The following is a 19,472-nucleotide window of genomic DNA, read 5'->3' on the forward strand; positions in this document are numbered from 1 at the left end:
CATCTCCACCCCTCTGAAAAAAAAACTGCACCAAAGGAATCTCTGTCCAACTAAACCTTAGTTGTTCCCTAAAAGACAGAACCTTTAGCCTTAAGAAGGAAAGAATGAAAGGATCTAGTCCTGTGGTCAGAGCAGGACTTTTAGAGAGCAAGCTTCCACTCACTGTCTAGAGCCGTGGTCTCCAAAACAAGCAGGAGAATCCACTGGAATGTGGGGAAAATATTATTTTTATCAAAAACAAGAAATTAAGCTTTACTGATATCCACTCTACAAGCTGACCCTGCGACCCTCTACATCCATGTGGGCCAGACACACGTCAGACCAGCTTTGAGACAATAATCCATAGATGAGCCCAGTGCCGAGGGCGGCAGTGGCCGCCACTCCTTCCTTCGCTGCTGGAGTGTCACTGAGTGCTACCGTGGATTTCCAGTCCTGGTTAACAGGATGTACTTATTATATTATCTATATATTAATATCAACCGAAATTAACCCTGGGCAAATGCACAAGGGGCTGAACGTTGCTCAGGAAAACCAGAATCTAAATGCTAATATGTGAGCACAGGGGATCTTTAAGAAGAACGGCAGAGCTGATTCTGTTCCTATCTCTAGTATGTCACATTAACCATTAATCATTGTGGTTTTTTTCCTTTTACCTTATAATACAACTTAGCAAGAGGTTGGCAAAAAATATTTTAAACTGTCCAGAGGATAATTTGAGATACAGTGAAACTTGCCCTAAGTGAAGGCTGTGCCTCCAGAGATTGGCTAGTGATGGTAGCACCTGTATAAAACTTATATATGTGCATGTATATATAAATATATGCATCTTTTTACCAATAGGGCACATAATCAAAACATTTGAAACAAAACAAACAAACAAAACCCACAAAATACTGTGGGGAATTCCCTGGTGGTCCAGTGGTTAAGACTGTGCTTTCACTGCCGAGGGCCCGGGTTCAGTCCCCGGTCAGGGAGCTAAGGTCCCTCAAGCAGTGCACCAAAAAAAACAAAAAACAAAAAACATTCGGAAGCCATGGGTCTACAGGAGTCTATGACATTTTCTAACCTAGATATTAGAGTCTGGAAACAACCAGCAGGACCCACCTGATCCGGGAGTACAGAGAGTTAAGATGAGAAGAGGGAAAAACCAGAAAACAAAATAAGTTTATTCGTCCTCCTTCAGAGAACATTTTCCCTGAAATAGAGTCTCCCTGACACCAGGCACAGCTTCCACGACTGAACCGAGAGGACCTTCTTTCCCTTTACTTCTCCAACTAACCCAAGGCTTTTAAGACAGATGCCTGAAACCAAATCGGAGTGAAAAGCAGTGGCAGGTCTTCCACAATCCCAATTTTAGAATGTTCAAGCTGCCACAGGAGAGGCTGTTGGCAGTGGCCTCCAGTTGAGGTGAAGCACCCACTGCTGCAGTCAGCGGGAGGTCGCTAGTCCTTGCAGAAGGAAGGGTTTTGCTGCCTCCAGGATGTCCAGTTTAGGGTCCAGTGAGCGGCCAAGCCCCTCCAACACCATGATGGCAAACACAATTGAGGCAAAGTTGCTCTCAAGCTTTACCTGAAACAGAAAAACAGTGGTTCTTTCCGAAGCCCATTGATATACCGAGAGTGTCCTGGGTAACATGTCACCATCCACTCCCGGCCTCGTCTACCTGCCCATGTGATTTTTATCACCTAACATTCTTTTCCCTACCCAGTCATTTTTCCCACCATCTCATCTACTCACCCAACCCCCACCTACTAGAAATATTAAGGAAAATATAGGGGATGCAGTGTGTACAGCTCTTCTCTAGGGGAAGTGTGTAAGTGTGTGAATGACTTAAAAATACTAAAGTGAATAGTTTACAGCTACACTGGGAACCAGAAATCTAAATAAGGGTCATTCTTCAAAATCCACAGTAGTCTTTTTGAGACCAAGCACAACCCGCTTTGCTCAAATACAGCAGAGTTTCTTCCCCTTTGGAGCCAGGTTAATAGTAATAACAATTTACAAGGATTACCCAATTAATTCTCAAAAGTACTCTCATTATCTCCGTTCAGTAGATACGGAAGCTAAGGCTCAGGGTGGCTCAGGTGGTGACTTGCTCAAGGCCTCTGGGTGAGGAAGAGTAGAGCCAGCATTTAAACCTAGAACAAGAATCTCTTTTCAGGTGGACAGAAGGTCAGGCAATGGAAGGTTGACTCATGGGGAAATAATCTTTGTTAAAAGTAAAGCGGGGGGCTTCCCTGGTGGCACAGTGGTTGAGAGTCCGCCTGCCGACGTAGGGGATGCGGGTTCGTGCCCCGGTCCAGGAGGATCCCACATGCCGCGGAGCGGCTGGGCCCGTGGGCCATGGCTGCTGGGCCTGCGTGTCCGGAGCCTGTGCTCCGCAACGGGAGAGGCCGCAGCGGTGAGAGGCCCGCGTACTGCAAAAAAAAAACAAAAACAAACAAACAAAAAAAAAGTAAAGGGGGGGCTTCCCTGGTGGTGCAGTGGTTGAGAGTCCGCCTGCCAATACAGGGGACATGGGTTCATGCCCCGGTCCAGGAAGATCCCACATGCTGCAGAGTGGCTGGGCCCATGAGATGAGCCCACGAGCCAGCCACAACTACTGAAGATCGTGTGCCAAGAGCCCGTGCTCCACAACAAGAGAAGCCACCGCAGTGTGAAGCCCGTGCACCACAGCAAAGAGTAGCCCCTGCTCGCCGCAACTAAAAAGAAAGCCTGTGCACAGCAACGAAGACCCAACGCAGCCAAAAATAAATAAATAAATTTATTTAAAAATAAAAGTATAGGGGACTTCCCTGGTGGCGCAGTAGTTAAGAATGTGCCTGCCAATGCAGGGGACACAGGTTCAAGCCCTGGTCCAGGAAGACCCCACATGCCACGGAGAAACTAAATCTGTGTGCCACAACTACTGAGCCTCCACTCTAAAGCCCGTGAGCCGCAACTACTGAGCCCACGTAACACAACTACTGAAGCCCGAGCGCTTAGAGCCCGTGCTCCGCAACAAGAGAAGCCCGCACGCCGCAATGAAGAGTAGCCCCCTCGCCGCAAGTAGAGAAAGCCCGCGCCAGCAACAAAGACCCAATGCAGCCATATATAAATAAATATTTAAATATTTTAAAATAAATAAATAAATAAGGGGTATTTGTCCCAGTTAAGGCCCAAAAACTTGTCTGGGGAGTCAGATGGCTGATCAGGAGAAAGCGGCATGTTACAAATGCACACTCATCGTGGGAATGTAAAATTGTGCAGGCTATGGAAGACAGTATGGAGCTTCCCCAAAAACTAAAAAAAATACCATCTGTAAATCAACTGTACTTCAATTTAAAAGAAACTATGTGATGTAGCAATTCCACTTCTGCATAAATATCCAAAAAGAATTGAAAGCAGGATCTCAAAGAGACATTCGCACACCCGTGTTCATTGCAGCATTGTTCTTAGTAGCCAAGAGGTAGAAGCGGCCCAAATGTCCGTCAAAGGATGAACGAATAAAGAAAATACAGTATATACATACAATGGACTATTATTTAGTCTTTAAAAAATAGGCAATCCTATCACCTGCTACAAAGTGCATGAACCTCAAGAACATTACATCAAGTGAAATAAGCTGGTCACAAAAGTACAAATATCTTATGATTCTACTTATATGAGAAATCTAGAGTCATCCAAATCATGGACACAGAAAGTGGAACAGTGGTTGCCAGGGGCTGGGGGGAGAGAGACATGGGGAGTTTTTGTTCAGTAGATACAGAGTTTTAGTTTTGCAAGATGAGAAAATTCTAGAGCTCTAGAGATCTGTTACACAACTTTGTGAATGTGGTTGACACTGCTGAGATGTGCACTTGGAGATGGGTAGGGGTAAATTTTATATTATTTTTTTAACCGCAATTTAAAATGTTTTGAATTGTTTTAAATTAAGTGCCTGGTGAAGCACTTGAATAGAGTGGCTGTACTCGATTGGCCCTCTCTCTGCTGTCCTGTCCTGAGAATCACAATGACAACAGCAAACATCTAAAGCTCTGGTAACCGCTGTGTCCCACGCAGTGTGTGAGGAAGGCTGTGTGCCAGTGGGAGCACCGGAGGCTGGAGAACAAAGCAGCTGGGAGTGGGGCTCCGCAGTCGGGCTGCGGGCACAGGGTCGGGCACTACCATGGGGGCCACCTGGCCGGGGGTGAGTTGCTCGGTGCCGGCCTCAAGGAATGTTGCGGGGATTAAATCAGATACTAATAAATGTTACACAGCTAAATTAGGTGCGTAGAGGGGAGTGACGGCACACTGCTACCGTTGTCAAGGCCTCACCCGGCCCTCCCAGCGGCCCCGGGGAGACTTGGAGAGACTTGAGCAGGTCAGAGCTGGTTGGTGCAGAGCTGGCTGTGAGCCTCACCCTCCGGCTCCCTGTCCCACGCAACTGAACTCCCAGGAGTGTGTGTTCATTCCAGGTTCTCTCCAAGCCAGCCCCCTAGCAATGATTAAAGCTTTCCCCAATCCTAAGGTGATATTTAAGTCATTTTTTTTTCCTTTTTTTTTTTTTTTTTTTTTTTTTTTTTATTTTTTTTTTTTTTTTTTTTTTTTTTTTTGCGGTACGCAGGCCTCTCACTGTTGTGGCCTCTCCCGCTGTGGAGCACAGGCTCCGGACCCACCAGCTCAGCAGCCATGGCTCACGGGCCCAGCCGCTCCGCTACATGAAGGATCTTCCCGGACTGGGGCATGAACCCATGTCCCACGCATCGGCAGGCGGACTCTCAACCACTGCGCCACCAGGGAAGCCCTAAATCACTTTTAAAATGGAACCTGTCAAAAGTTTTGGAAAACAATAAGTTTTTCACCAAAAACCCCACCAATGTGGGATCACAACGTGACCAAGGAAAGATCTTGCCAGACGTCAAGAAACAGAAACAGCACTCTTCACCACAGGGATCGGTGCATGCAACGTTTTCAAAAACGAGATCTCACATAAGAAAAGTACCTGTCACCACCCTGAGGCCACCCGCCTTCCCCAGATCCCTCCCCTCCTGCCTGACCAGAGGGCGAGCTCTCCACCCAGACCTCACCTTGTGAGTCATCAGCAACTTAAAGACATTCGAGAGAAGGATGGAAACTTGAAGCTGGAAAACAGAATAAAGAGTCTGCAGAGGCTGCAGAGCCCCCGGGAACCCCTTCTCCCTTGCCTGCCCCGTCCCACGTCCACACGCACACACACACACACAGCAGTGAGCAGAAACAGACTGCCTGACAAATCCCAGAAAGGACTGCATGCACACAAGCCCAACTTCCACCTCACAGCTGAATTCAGAGACCCCTCGGAAGGACCAGCCTGGAGGTCTCTACCCCCACACTCCCGGCACACACAGACATCACTTCGGAATCAATAAGACAGGCGGCGCCGGGGGGCCCGCTGCCGCTCCCCACTGCCAGTGGGCCACCTCTTGTTCTGACTCGCTCCAGCTAGCGTGGACTTGGGAATGAACTTGGGAAGAAAACTCAGGTTTGTCAGAACAGTGTGTAGAATACCAAATGAGCTCTGCTGCAGGTCTAAATAGAGGGCGTGAACATTCGGTGCGTCCTCTGTCTGCTCAGGGGCCTCAGTCCTCCCTCGCCCCACCACCACGCTCCGCTGAGCTCCACGGAGATAAGGCAGCAGAACAGCTGACCCCCGGTCTGGGCAGGGCAGGTATGCAGCACTACATATGTCACCGTCCCAGCAGCCACCCAGGAGAGCCTGCTCAAGGAGCCGCTCTTGAAAGCCGGGATTCCAGAGGGCCTCCTCGCACCTCAAAGATGTGGGCAGAGGAAAAGCTTTGTTCTTTATCTGCCTGAAAACCCAAGCCCCTCGAGACTTCCCCCCATGAAGAGGCCTCCCTTAGACCTGTGGTTTGCTGTGTCCAAGGGCAAGGTCAGTAAACACCCCGAGGCCCCTGCGCCTGGAGCGGCCTGCTCACCTTTTCCAGCGTGATGGTGTTCTTCCTGGCCTGGGTCACCAGCCTGGCCATCTCAGCCTTAAATCCCTCCACATCCTTGCACTCACTGGCCCGGGCATGATGCAGGATGAGCTGAGCCACTCTTTGGCCCTGGAAGACGCGAAAGAAAAAAACTTGGTAGAGTCAAGAGGGCACAAAACTAGATGCTCTGCCCAAACTTCTTCATATCCTAGTTGTTTCCGCCCCAAATTTTCTACCACCCTGCTTTTGGCCACCCATCCTTTTTTAGCTTTACTTCCCCGCCCCGCCATACCTGGTAAATAGTCAAGGTCTTTTGCAGCTTGTCTTGGGCAGTGGGGCCCCACCTATACTCAGCACAGTCAAGGAAGGGAGCTCTACTGTCTCCTTTGCCTCCAAGGCCACCCAGGCCCAGCAGCAAAGCCAGTGCCTGCTACGCGGCACTGCCGACCAACCCGCCTGGCCCAGAGCCACCAGGACCTGCCGCCAGGCTGGACCAGCCACACCATCCTTGAGGGCGGTCTTCCCGCCCGAACAGAATTCCCTGCTCACAGCTGACCTAGCCTCTGTGCTCCAGCCGTCTCACCCCTCCTCCACCCAGGAAGCCCCTGATCAAAGCCTCCATGGTCTCCCCAGCACCCACGCAGCCAGGCTCCTCCTCCTCAGCTGTGACCTTCTTCTTTTGCCCAAACCTGTGCAGAAGAGCACCTCCCACCCCCTCACCAGCCACTGCACCTCAGTGTTGAACCTCGGCCCAGGAGATGCTTTCAACCTGGCTCAGGCTCAAGCCTCTGGTCTGCCCCCTCAGAAGCCTCCTAAGCAGGGGTTCCTCTGAATTTTGCCTTTTCTTCCAGCTTTCTCTTTCCCAGGGTCTTTCTTGCTGGAGAATTCACTGTCACCCTTGATGTGGCACTTTAGGTTGACTCAGTAGAGGCTTCGCTGAGTCCTTTTTGCTAAATAATAATTCTCAACCACTGGAGCCCCTCAGAGGCACGGGGTGAGGGGTTAAAACCACTTATGTCCCCCCACACCCGCCCCAATCATGTGTTTTCCCACACCTGGAGAATAAGTTCCCTGAGCTGCTGCTTCTCCCCAGCCCCACCTTCTCGCAGCAAATGGCACAGACCAGGGCGGCTGTTATTCAGTCAAGAAGCTAGCGTTCCCAGGGCCCAGCTGTACACTTACTGAAGAAGGAAGAGAGACCACCAGAACAACAGCATTTGGGAAGGAGGCGTGTCTTCCCATCATTCCAAACCATGAGCCGCTCGAGCAGGCCCGTTCTGACTACAGAGCCTTCGGCAGCTTCGTTTTCCTGCTCCCCTTCCTTCTCCCCGCTTCCTCTCTCTGCTCCACCCATTTCCATCAGGAGCGCCCTTGGCAAACACAGGCATTTACAAGAATGACAAACGCTGAGGAGCCCCAAGGTTCCCAAGGGCCTAAAAAATTCATCCCCAAATCCCGAGAGCCCAGTGGGTCTCACCTGCCCCATCACCACGGCCATGAAGACTTCCCGGAAGTTCCTCAGGTCGGCAGCCTGCAGCTCGGCCACAATGCCGGCGTCCAGAAGCACCAGGCACAGCGGGCACTGGGCAGGCGTCACAGCCACCGCCAGCGCGTCACAGACATCTACCTGCTGAGGCTGCGCCTCTTGGCTCTTGGGAAGACCATCGGCGCCCTGGACCAGGATGTTCCCAGGGTGAAGGTCCGCATGGACAAAGTTGTCCACAAATATCTGGGAAGAGATCAGAGCTACTCTAGGCTAAGTCAACCTCACCATCCCATCACCACGAGGCCACGTGTGGAAAAGCTTCCAGGGTGACGCGAGTTCTCGATGATGAATTACAAGGCAGAGAGGTGTGCGTTTTATAAAGCCTCAGAGCTTGATGTCATCGATTGAAAATTTGTACAGGGACAAGTCAGGTTGATGTTTTCAAGAGAAAATTTATTTTCAAAGTAAAGAGCATTAAAAATGATCATAGGGGAACATGATCAAAGACCAAACCGCATTTCAAGAGACTTATTTTTACTCTATGAGTTGAGCAATTAATATTCTAATTAAAAATTATCTAGTCATTGTTGACAGATTTTCCCCAAACCTCTCAGTTCTTACAATTCATGTAACTTTCTTCCTTTAAAAATATTTCATAAATCAGACTTTGCCTCCATTACCTCCATCCGTCCACATAATGAAGTCTAACAGTGATCCTGACAGCTGTACTGGCACATGGAATCGGGGAGGCTGGGAGAAATGGCTTTGAACCTGCTAAGCAGGAAAGAAAGCCCCAGGGACTGTGATGGAGGGAAAGTCAGGCGTGACTTTGTGGAACAGGAATTGCCTGCTGTGAAAGATCATAGAAACCACCAGCAATCCTTCTATGAGGGGAAGGAGAGACCCGGGGCAGAGGTACAGAACAGCTGCTGCTGGAGGGGCTCCTGGGGGACTCCTTCCAGCCAACACAGAGCCCTTCCTCCTACTGGATTCAGGCCAAAGACCCCATCCCTCATGGTGGTCATGGCAGCAGGTCACCAAGGGACCCTTCTAGTCCAGATCCTGGCTCTGCTGGAGGTAAGGGAGGCTGCTATCCTGGTGGAAATCCCAGGAACTGAGGAAGCCGGGGCCTGCACACCTGTAGGATATGGTCACCAAAGGCTAGCTGACCCCCGACCCTGGGACAGAACCTCCTGGCACCTTGCTGTTAGCTGAGCCCCAGGGTCCTTGATCCCACAAGCTGAAAGCCCCCTGTGATCTCCCGACTCCTGAGCGCTGCTTAGCACTGCTTCTCACCTAGCTACTCCCCCCTGCACCCTCCCCTCTGGCCCACGGTGCGCCTTGGAGCCCTGTTACTGGGGACAAAGTCCTCTCCCCACTGAGCTTCCACTGCGCTGACAGTGGAAACCCAGCTCTCCAGCGACAACCCTACTTCTCCAGGAGCCCCTTGGGTGAGGTCTACCTATTCTCGATACCCACGCACCCCAGGGCTGGAGGTGAAGTCAGAGCCACTCAACCACCAGCCCCTGTCACCCTGAGCCCTCTCCAGGTGTCTGGCTTACAGCCTCCTGTGCTGTCTGCCTGCACCACACCACTGTCCCGCTCGGCGCACCCATTCCCACCTCCGCCCCACTTCTGCCACCTGCCTAGCCCTCACGGCTCCACCTTGGTTACCTGGTTTCTCTCCTCCTACTCTCTGACCACACGCCTGGTTCCTTCCTACCCCGATTCTGTACCCCCAGACCTGGGCACTTGTCCTCACTATGCATCCTAGACCAGCTGTCTCTGCTTGACCACTCTCTTCTGTGCCAACCACCAGGAAGAGCTCAGACCCTCGACAATCTCAGTATCTTTTTTTAAAAAATTTATTTATTTTTACTTATTTATTATTTTTGGCTGTGTTCGGTCTTTGTTGCTGTGCGTGGGCTTTCTCTAGTTGCAGTGAGCAGGGGCTACTCTTCGTTGTGGTGCACAGGCTTCTCATTGCGGTGGCTTCTCTTGTTGCAGGGCACAGGCTCTAGAGCGCGCAGGCTTAGTAGATGTGGCATGTGGGCTCAGTAGTTGTGGCTCGTGGGCTCTAGAGCACAGGCTCAGTAGTTGTGGCTCACGGGCTTAGTTGCTCTGCAGCATGTGGGATCTTCCCGGACCAGGGCTTGAACCCGTGTCCCCTGCATTGGCAGGCGGATTCTTAACCACTGTGCCACCAGGGAAGCCCGTGTATCTTCTTTCCTTGCTCCTACACATGAGCTGCTAACAATGCTGGGTTCCTGCTGTTACTACTAGTGATGAAATAACTGATATTGCTTTGGGCTCACTGTAGCCTTTTTTGAGTGTCAACTCATTAGTAATTATTGTCAGGCCATCCTCTCCAAGGAGACAGCTAGACTTCCTTCACATCCCGGAGGAGATGGCGCCACTTCCTGAACAAATCCTGGGGCTGGGACGGCCCATCCTAAATGACCCTCGGGTACCCGTACTTAACCCACTTAGCATCACCTGTCTTCCCACTAAACAGGAATGTCCCTGAACATTGTTGTCATGTCTCTTTTGCTCACAACTGTAAATCCAGCACTTAATTCAGTGCCTGGCACGTAGCAGGTGCTCAACAAATACTTGCTGAATGAATGAATGAAATAGCATGTAACACCCGAGGTTGTCTTTGGCTGTTTGTCTAAACTGTAGGCAAGTCGGGTGGGGCCTGGGTCTCCCTCCCCACTCTTGCACAGAGACACAGCGCATAACACGGAGAAAGTGCTCAACAGAAAGCTGTAGAAGAAGGCGCGTTTGGGTCAGCTGGGCTATCTCTAGAGCTGACCCTCTCCAGCCAGCGGCCGTTTGCTCGGCCGAACAGGGTCCCCCGCCTCCCGCCTCCCGCACACAATTCCACCGCGTGGCAGCTGAGCGCCCGCCCTGCCGTGACCTCACCATCTTCAGGAGCATGTTGATCCCCAGCCGCGCAATCTTCCTCTTCACGTCCCCGGGAATCCCCGCTTGCTGGTAACTAGACACAGGCACACTCTCCTGGGGGAAGATGGGGAGAGAACAGCTTTAGCCTGCACAGCCCGCGACTGCCCCACTCCTCGTCTCCATGGGGACACACCCGCACGGCCTTGCCACTGATGGGGAAGTGACCCGGAGAGGTTCTTAGAGCCCCTATGAATCTGTCACCCACAAGATAATTTTAACCTATTTACCCTTCCCTTCTACAACACGTATCAACAAGTCCCATAGGTTTACTAGGGAGGAAATCCAGCGACTGCCACCCACAGGTAAGAGAGGCTTTGCTGTCAGGGTGAGCTTGTTTCTGGTCAAGAATCAGCCAATGGGGACAAGAATGAGCTCTGTGACCTCACAGGAGGGAAAGGAAAAGGAAGAGAGAAGAAAGGGGAGCCAGTCAGTACGCGTTTCGTATAGGTTAGTTATTTAATTGTCAAAGCAGCCTATTGAGATAGATCTTGTTATCCCTAATTAACAAATAAAAGAACTAAAGCCCAGAGAGTTTAAGTAACTTGCTCAAAGTCACACAGCTAGTAACAGTGGGTCATTCAGGTCACTCCTCTGGATCTCATTACCATCTTTACAAAGGAGACTGGACCAGGAGACAGCTAAGGCCATGACAGGAATACTTGTTGAGCACTTTCTCTGTGTCGAGCACTTTTGCTGTGCAGTCTCTGTGCACAGGGCATTTTGCATTCAATGTTTCATTGACTCTTGGGACAACCCTAGGAGGCAGGAAGGGTTGCCTGTTGTTGTACAGGAGGGAACTGAAGCCAGCCAGCAAATACAGTGGCAGAGCAGACTTCCAAATCCAGAAAGTCTGAGGTCAGGGCCAGGCTCTCAGCCACCTTGCTACGCTGCCTTCCACCCTCAGGCGTATCCAAACCCCTCTCAGTTTCACAGGCAGTAATCACATGCTCTCTTAGCTTTTGTCTTTTCCAACTCAGGCCTTCCTGTGAAGGGGAGACAACCTGACTATGAGTAAAAGGCGCGGCCAGGGGAAGCTCTCAGTCTTACTTCATACGTTTCCACCAAGACATCCCTGGTGACAAAGGGACGCAGAGGGGTGGGGAATTTGACAGAGTTCACATTCAGGAAGTTGCATTGGAAGTGTTCTAGATTCCGAGCTTCATAACGCAGGTCGATCTACAGGGAAATGGAGAGAAGAGGTGAGGGAAGGGGTAGCCTGGGCCCAGGGACAGCAAAATCTGAACCCCCCAAGAGCTAGCAAGTCCCGAGATTCACCTGCCTTCCCCACCTACTCTCTTGCAGAACTCCCAAGAAACTCGGGCTGCCCCAGAAGTCTCAAGCCCCATCCCTACCCCACGACGTGAGCTCCAAGCTGCAGACAGCAGACACGCTGGAGAACTTGTCTAAACTGAATTTACGTTCACCCTGCCCCCAGTCACCTGCGAGTCACTGCAGATTACACCCTCTCTCTTACCCTCCATACCCACGGGAGACTCAGTGCCATCAACTCTGCAGCCCTCACCACTCTCAGATCTGTTCCCCTTTTCCATCCCACTGTTCCTCCCATGGTGACTCAAAACCAGTCACCTGAACCCTAACAGAGGTGTCCTAGTTGGGCTCCCTGTCCCCCATCTTCCCTCTCTCCAATCCATGTGCTGGTGTCCCCCCCACCCCACCTGCAGGACGGAGTCTGCATTCATTAGGATGACGTCCAAGGTGGGCCATGGTTTGGCCCCTGCTTTCTCTCCAGGTCCATCTCCTGGGGCGCCTCCTCCTTCCTCTACTGCCCCAAACTCCAGCTGCACCCAATCTGCAGAGTGCTGAACATCTCAGCCTGCCAGATGCCTCCCGTCTCAGTGCCTTGTTTACTCCCCCTGACTGGAATGCTCTTCCCCCATTTGGGCCAACTGCAAACACTCCCCTTTCGCGAGTCAACGCAAGCCTAGGGAGCCTGGACCCTCAGGGTGGAATGACCACTTCCCCTCTTGAGCCTCAGCTGAACCCGACCGAATCTGTAGAGACTCCTATTGTAACTCATGCTTTTTCTCCAAATATTTCACATCAGCCCTCCTCCTACTACTATATATTCCTTGAGGACAGGAAAACCTCACTTGTTTTCTTAGTTCACCAGCTTCTAACACAGTTCTTAATACATGTTACATGAATTTATAAATGAACATACACCCCCTACATAGACCCAGACTCTAAGATTTCAAGACTGGGAACGTGATTGGACCACTCAGAGCTACAGCTGGTAGGAAGAGTTGATTTTTGAGATAAATGGGGTGCGCTATAGAGGTCTGAGCTTCAAGTGATGGGATCCCATGGTGCCTATCAGACTTCTCAAAGGGGAACTGAAGAACTGAGAGTGATTAATGCCAAGATGGGTGTCAGAAAAGAAGTTATTTTTCTCTGTTTTAATTTTCTTTTATTATCAAACCTACACAACTCCATAGCATAAAGCAAAGCTTTCTAAACGTTAAAACGCATCCCTGGGGCTTAAAACCCTAAATCAGAGGACATAAATGAAGACTTGGTACACTGCTTCTGAAAGCCTGCCAATTTCTGTGCCAACCGCCAGGAAGCCAGCACAGATGCCTCCTTGGAGCCCTGAGAGCCTCCAGCATGTTTACCAAGTCTGGCTACTTAAACAGGTGTTCCAAGGGCCCTGGACAAGGAGGAGGTCCTTGTCTACTCATTAACCCCGGAAACAAAGGAAACCAAAGGCACAGTGTGTGACTTCGCTAATTCTTCTTCTCCTTCTGGAGTTCGGCCATTGATTGTGGCACAGATAATGCTATATGTTCCACCAGACTCATTTCATTTTCATCCCAGACACTAAGGAAGACTGCCTTCCCCAAGCTCCCTCGTAGTTACACTGGGCCCGTGTGATTAAAGCTCTGACCTGTAGACTGGGAAGAAGTGATATATATCACTTCCAGACCTGGCCACAGAATCCTTTACATGACCCTCCGTGGTCTCTCTCCCCATTCCACGCTGACCCCAGATGACAAATTTGAGAGGAAACTGGGTCCCTGAATAACTATGGAGTAGAGCTGCCACTCACTCCCTCAGTTCACCTGCATGGAGCTTTCATATAAGCAAAAAATAACATTGTTGCATTAAGTCACTGAGATTTGGATATTCTTTGTTATATCAGCTAGCATCACCTATCCTGACTAATACACTACATTAGCCACAACGCACTGGGAAAATACTCATCCATTCAGCATTTACTAAGCAGCTGCTAATGGCAAAAACTGTTGTGTGCTATTTACAACTGAGGGAAAGAGAATTCACCTGTTGCACCATGAGCTTCTCAAATTCCTCCACAATCTCAGGCAAGCTGAGCCACTTGATTCCTGGCAAAAGTGCAAGGACTCGGCTGCCCATCTTCATCAGCAGCAGGTCCATCTGCACCTGAGCAAGCAGGCCAGGGTGCAACACCTGCCAAAAAGAGGCACAGTGAGACAGGAGGGATCAATCAACCCAGCCACGGCTGGGTCCTACCGTCAAAGGAGAGTCAGCAGGCTTCTCATCAGAGCAAAGGAGAAGCAGTCCCAACGCCCAGGATGCTCCTGCATTCCTCCCTTTGCGTCTTCCTGAGGAGACTCAGAGGGCAGCTCCCCTGCATGGCACTCAGCTTTGCTGGGAAGAATAGGTGGGCTTCTCCTTCCAAATACATTAAGTTTAGATCAGTGATTCCTAAACATTAGTGAGCATAAAAGTCACCGTGGGTTGCTTGGTGAAAATGTGGACTCCCAGATCTCCTCCAAGACCTACTGAGTCAGGGACTTCCCTGGTGGTCTAGTGGTTAAGACTCCACGCTCCCAAGGCAGGGGGCCCGGGTTCGATACTGATCAGGGAACTAGATCCCACATGCATGCTGCAACTAAGACCCAGTGCAGCCAAATAAATAAATAAATATTTTTTAAAAAGACGTACTGAATCAGACTGGCTGGAAGGGGAGCTGGGAATCTGCATTTTACTGAATGTACAGGTAGCTGAGTCAGGTGGTCCAAAGCCTGCAAAATACTGCTCTAGAGTCACACAACTCCAGAGGTGGAATGGAGAGTTCAAACTCCAGTTCTGCAACCCATTTCCTGTATGAAACTGAACAAGCTGTGCAACTTCTCTCAGCCTCCTGTTCTATCATTTAAAACATGCATATAGGGGACTTCCCTGGTGGTCCAGTGGTTAAGACTATATGCTTCCAAGGCAGGGGGGTGCCGGTTCGATCCCTGGTTAGGGAACCAAGATCCCACACGCTGCGTGGAATGGCCAAAACAACAAACAAAAAAAAACCCATGCAGACAATAACCCCTACCTCCACCTCAAATCCTTTTAGGAATAAAGTGGAGTATAAATAAAGATACAAGAAAAAAAATGCCTATCTCGGGCATCTAATCAAGATTAAACAATGCATCTGACGTGACGGGCATGTTTCCTGGTATACAGCAGGCATCCACTCCTTTTGTATCCCCCAGAGCAGAGGGAACCTTCGAGATATTTTGGACCAGTGTTTCCTAAATGTGCCTAATGATGAGACCCATTTGCAGCATTTATAAAAAGCCAGGCCCAGGCTCTTCCCTTGGAAAGTATAACTCAGTAGGTCTGAGTGAGGCACCCTTGGGAGGGTTTTATCTGAGGAGGTAAAAGAGAGCACCAGGGTATTTGCTACTAGCATCTGCCAGTTCTCCTGGGGACGTGCTGAACAGGGGTGGAAAGGTGTGGAGAGAAGAGCTGATGGAGCCCAGGAAGGGGTGATTGGAAATAAAGAGAGAAGGAAACCACTTCTGTAAAATGAACGCCACCCTCTTGGGCTCACCACAGCACACCTAACACAGTCTGTCTCCGATCTATCCTGATCCCAGAGCAGGAGGTCAGCTGAATGGTGGGTCCTCCACCCACAGCGACAGCCAACTCCAAACCCTCTTCATTTTCCTCTTTCAGACCATTCGCATCACCACTCCTTCAAGCCAAGAAATCAAACAGCTTGCGCATCACAGGCACTCAGATAACGGTCAAGCTAAAAGAAATCAATGGAAGGAAATGTGGGGTGACTTGCAAAGGGGGACTTCCTGATCTGGGCAGCTCCGTGGAGTCGGTGAGATTTTAGAGATGGGAAGGGTCTGGCTGCAAACATCAGAACACTTACTTTCACGGCCACGGGGATGAGGTGATCTGGCTGTGGTCCATGGGCGAGTCCCGAAGCCTGAGACAAGACTGCATTCGATCCAACCAGGTCAGCTTTAGGGAAGAGCAGCCCTTCTAGAAATGACTGGTCGGCAAGACTTCCTTGAGGCCTCCACGCCTTCCCCAAGTGTCCAAGGAGCTCTCCCAGCCCCCGGACTTTCCCGGCTTCCGAAGAAAGCTGCAGTCCGGAGGCTGTGGCCAGTCTCCGGATGCTGTCATTCTCCAGGAAGGCAGGATTGGCACGTGCTTTGTACACTTGGGCCACGCAGCCGGAACCCACAGGCTCCTGCTTCTCAAAGCAAAGGACCCTCCCCCAGTCCTCTCCGAAGGCCTGCCGTAGGAAGTGTTCAGTGTGGGTCCAAGGATGGGGCGTCACCTGGACGTGCAGCTTGGAGAACTGCGCACAGAAAGCCTCTGAGAAGAGATCACGCCGGGTGCTGGCCCACTGGCCGAGTTTGATGTACGTTGGACCGGAGGTCTCGGTGGCTTTCAGAAGCAGGTGGAGCCAGAGCCTGGAGACACTGGGAGCCAGGTAGGTGAGGGGGTAGAGTAGAAGGAGGGGGAAGAATTTCACCAAGAGCGCCCCCGCGCGGAGCCAGATCCGCAAGTGCAGAAGGAGGCAGCCTAGCCGCTGCTCCGGGGGGACTCTCTCCAGTGGCCCGTTTTCAGCCAGGTCACTCCAACTGGTCCTTTGCCGACACAAGCTCTCAGGGACCCCCTTGCCAATGTCCTCAGAGGCTGAGATGAGTTTGGGCAAAGTGCCAAGAAGAAGCCAACAGAGTCTAGCCTTGCGACAGCACCCAGAGGGTCTCAAAAGGCCGAGGTCCTTTCTGAGCTCCAAGCCCCTTAGGTGCGACAAGCAGACCCTGACAGAGAAGCGCCAGGGGGTCACCATGCTCTCCCAGAGGTCGCGGTCCAGGCTGCCTGCCTCCACTTAAGGAGCACCCATCTTCGTTCCTTCTTTCCGCAAGGCTGGCCTGAGTCGGGGCCCCAGCTGAGTATTCCACTTGAAAGCGAGGTAGCTGTGAGACTCGGGGCGCTCAGACCTCGCCTCGCGTGTGCAGCCTCTGCCGGGTCCTGCTGCGAGTCCTGCCTCCTCAGGGCCGCCCCGCCCCGCTGGCCCACAACCCTGCCCCGCCTCCGCCGCAGGAGGGCTGGCCCATCAGTCCCCGCTCCCTCCCGGGTACCTCGCCTGGGTCTGAGGCCCGAGGGTTTTCAGAACTGAGAGCCGGAGGAGCCAAGCCAGGCCCAGGTCGGGGACGTGGCCCGCGCGAGGTGGCCGCGCGGGTGGAGACAGAGCCGGGCCGCAGCAGGGTCACCGCGCACGCCGGCCGGCGCGCTGAGGGGCTGCGCGGGGTGGGGCTGGGGGGACCGTGCGGAGGGCCGCGGCGCCGAGAGCCCGGGTAGGGGTGAGGAACTGCCAGGCGGGGCGAGGCGAGGCCGGGGATCGGGTGCCGAGGGCCGGGGATCAGAGGGTCGGGGATCGGGGCGCCGAGGGCCGGGGATCGGGCCGCGGAGGGCCGGGGATCGGAGGGTCGGCTATCGGGGTGCCTAGGGCCGGGGATCGGGTGCCGAGGGCCGGGGATCAGAGGGTCGGGGATCGGGGTGCCAAGGGCCGGGGATCGGGCCGCGGAGGGCCGGGAGTCCGGGCGCGGAGGACCCGGGATCCGGGCACAGAGGACCGGGGATCCGGACGCGGAGGACGCAGAGGCCGCGGGATCCGCGTCTTCCGGGACCGCCCGCCCGCAGGCTCGGGGACCGCCCCTTAAAGCCGACGCGAGCCGGACTGCGGCCGAGGCTCAACCGGCCCTTGCGTCTCGGAGTCCCAGAAATAGAATTAACCCAAAACGCCAACGCGCCCTCCACGCCCCCTTTCCGCGCTGCGCGTCTGTCTCTCCACTGACATCCTTAGCTTTCCTTACAAAGAGCGCGGAAACGCGGAAACGCTAGGTGAACTGAAGGCCGGTTCCGGAACACGGGTCTGTTTTTCAACTGAGCGGGAAGTGGCGGGTGCGGGTGAGGGCGGGGGTTGGGAGCGTTGTCCTTGGACGGCTGGAGTCCCTGGCTGCCCCGATTTGGGGAACGTGTTTGGACCTTGGGGAGTGGCTCCGGAAAGAACATTCATTCATTCAACCAGTACTTATTAAGCTCCAGTATTTCTTAAACTCAGTCCAGTATTAAGCCCCCAGATGGAAGGTATTTGGTGTGAGGTTTTTGGGGAGTTTGTTTTTTTAACCTTGAAGAACCAAAGGAAGGTCAGCTACCTCTAGAAAGCAAAGGAGAGCAGAACAGAGCTTGGAAATAAGCCAACACAGCCTGGGAGGGCCCAGTGGTCTTATGCTCTGCTCTTTGGGGCTTAGGAGGCTGCCCTGTGCTGGGGTACCACAGTCACCTCTACATACATGACCCTTTATCTCCACGAGGGTGACAGGCTTCAACAGAAGTCTACCAGGGCCTCACAAGTGGAAGGGCCCTGGGGAGGGAAACAAGGTCGTGGCCCATGCCTGCTCCTGGAAGTGTGACTGCCACTCACAGCCTAAGGAGTGCTCGAAATGTGGGAACTCCTGCACTGCTAACTAATAATCCATATCCCATTTCCGCAAGATGCGGCAGACCCTTTTAAAGTTCCCTAGACAGAAGTCATACCTACCACCACTGGTTTCAAATATGGCCAGCTATTAATTATGCCCTCCCAGCTTCCTCTGATTTATTTATCCACTCTGTCCCAAAGGTGTAAAATATTCTTGTATGACTCTGATTCACCAAAGGGCTTATTGAGGACTTAATCTGAAACCAGAGTCTCTCGGTTCTAGCCCCCTAATTAAGAGGTAACCACATGAGTGGACACCTCTATGTGCTGCGGGAGGATGGTCGAACAGGTGACCAAGTCGGTGCTATTCGTGTGTCTGGGTTACCAAAGAAGACTTTGCCACATTTGATGATATGCTGTGTATGGATGACAGCAACCTGAGAGATTTGAATAGAAAAAGTAATGAAGTTAAAAACTGCAGAGCAAAAATTGAACTACTTGGGGGCTATGATCCACAAAAGTAACTCATTATTGAATATCTCTATTATGGCAACGATGCTGACTTTGAGACCATCTACCAGCAGTGTGTGTGGTGCTGCAGAGCCTTCCTGGAGAAGGGTCGCTGACCCGGGTCCAGTCATTTCACGGCCCAGGCTCATCCCCACAGGCCCACGTTCTCCGTTGAGTGTCACAGTGTCACCATTCCCTAGCCAAGGCCACAGCCCTTTCTTCAGTTAACTCACTGTTTCTTTTTTCTTTTTGGCTGCGTTGGGTCTTTATTGCTGCACGGGGGCTTTCTCTAGTTGTGGCGAGTGGGGGCTGTTCTTCGTCGTGGTGCGCAGGCGTCTCATTGCAGTGGCTTCTCTTGTTGCGGAGCACGGGCTCTAGGTGCGCGGGCTTCAGTAGTTGTGGCACACGGGCTTAGTTGCTTCACGGCATGTGGGATCTTCCCGGACCAGGGATCGAACCCGTGTCCCCTGCATTGGCGGGCGGATTCCTAACCACTGTGTCACTAGGGAAAGCCCTGACTCACTGTTTCTTACCTTAAAAAAAAATTGTGGATGGAAATCAGTTGTGTTTGGCCGAAGAATAAATAAAAATTTTTGATTCAAACAAACAAAAAAAAGAGGTAACCACATGACCTCAGGTGGTCTCTCTGGGCCTCTGTTTCTCCTTAAGCGAATTGTGGAGGGGAGTCTGACCAAAGCTATACAAATTCTCTAGACTTACATCTATGATTCTGGCAATTAGTATCTTTAACAGTAGTTAAGGGACTTCCCTGGTGGTCCAGCGGTAAAGAATCTGCTTTACAATGCAGGGGACGCGGTTCGATCCCTGGTCAGGGAACTAAGATCCC

At 51.9% G+C, this 19,472-nt stretch overlaps 1 protein-coding gene across 2 annotated transcripts; it reads right to left on the bottom strand.

Annotated features, from left to right (window-relative positions):
- Positions 1–1,143: 1,143 nt before the first annotated feature.
- On the bottom strand, positions 1,144–17,015 carry ADCK2 (aarF domain containing kinase 2). Of its 2 annotated transcripts, XR_003002923.1 has the most exons (9): positions 15,548–17,015; positions 13,690–13,836; positions 11,437–11,565; positions 10,348–10,443; positions 7,414–7,665; positions 5,937–6,065; positions 5,049–5,102; positions 2,012–2,138; positions 1,441–1,569 (listed from the first exon to the last, which is right to left on the bottom strand). XR_003002923.1 is itself a non-coding variant. In XM_024742495.1 (8 exons), the coding sequence occupies exons 1-8, from the start codon at positions 16,478–16,480 to the stop codon at positions 1,429–1,431; spliced, it is 1,881 nt and encodes a 626-aa protein (XP_024598263.1). In that variant the 5' UTR covers positions 16,481–17,014; the 3' UTR covers positions 1,144–1,428. The 2 variants fall into 2 exon arrangements, 1 of the variants encoding a protein (XP_024598263.1); XM_024742495.1 differs by lacking the exon at positions 2,012–2,138 and having other exon boundaries at positions 1,144–1,569; positions 15,548–17,014.
- Positions 17,016–19,472: the final 2,457 nt, after the last annotated feature.

The sequence above is a fragment of the Neophocaena asiaeorientalis genome, unplaced genomic scaffold (assembly GCF_003031525.2).
Source record: "Neophocaena asiaeorientalis asiaeorientalis breed wild unplaced genomic scaffold, Neophocaena_asiaeorientalis_V1.1 scaffold598, whole genome shotgun sequence".
Lineage (NCBI taxonomy): Eukaryota > Metazoa > Chordata > Mammalia > Artiodactyla > Phocoenidae > Neophocaena > Neophocaena asiaeorientalis.

What these genes read in the sequence shown, in the direction of transcription:
- ADCK2 (XM_024742495.1), bottom strand. Translation starts at nt 16,480, where the DNA reads ATGGTGACCCCCTGGCGCTTCTCTGTCAGGGTCTGCTTGTCGCACCTA. An exon ending in TCATCCCCGTGGCCGTGAAA is followed by an intron (nt 13,837 to 15,547) that starts GTAAGTGTTCTG and finishes TCTTTTTGGCAG; the next exon opens with GTGTTGCACCCTGGCCTGCT. An exon ending in ACACCATCACGCTGGAAAAG is followed by an intron (nt 5,103 to 5,936) that starts GTGAGCAGGCCG and finishes TCTGTTTTCCAG; the next exon opens with CTTCAAGTTTCCATCCTTCT.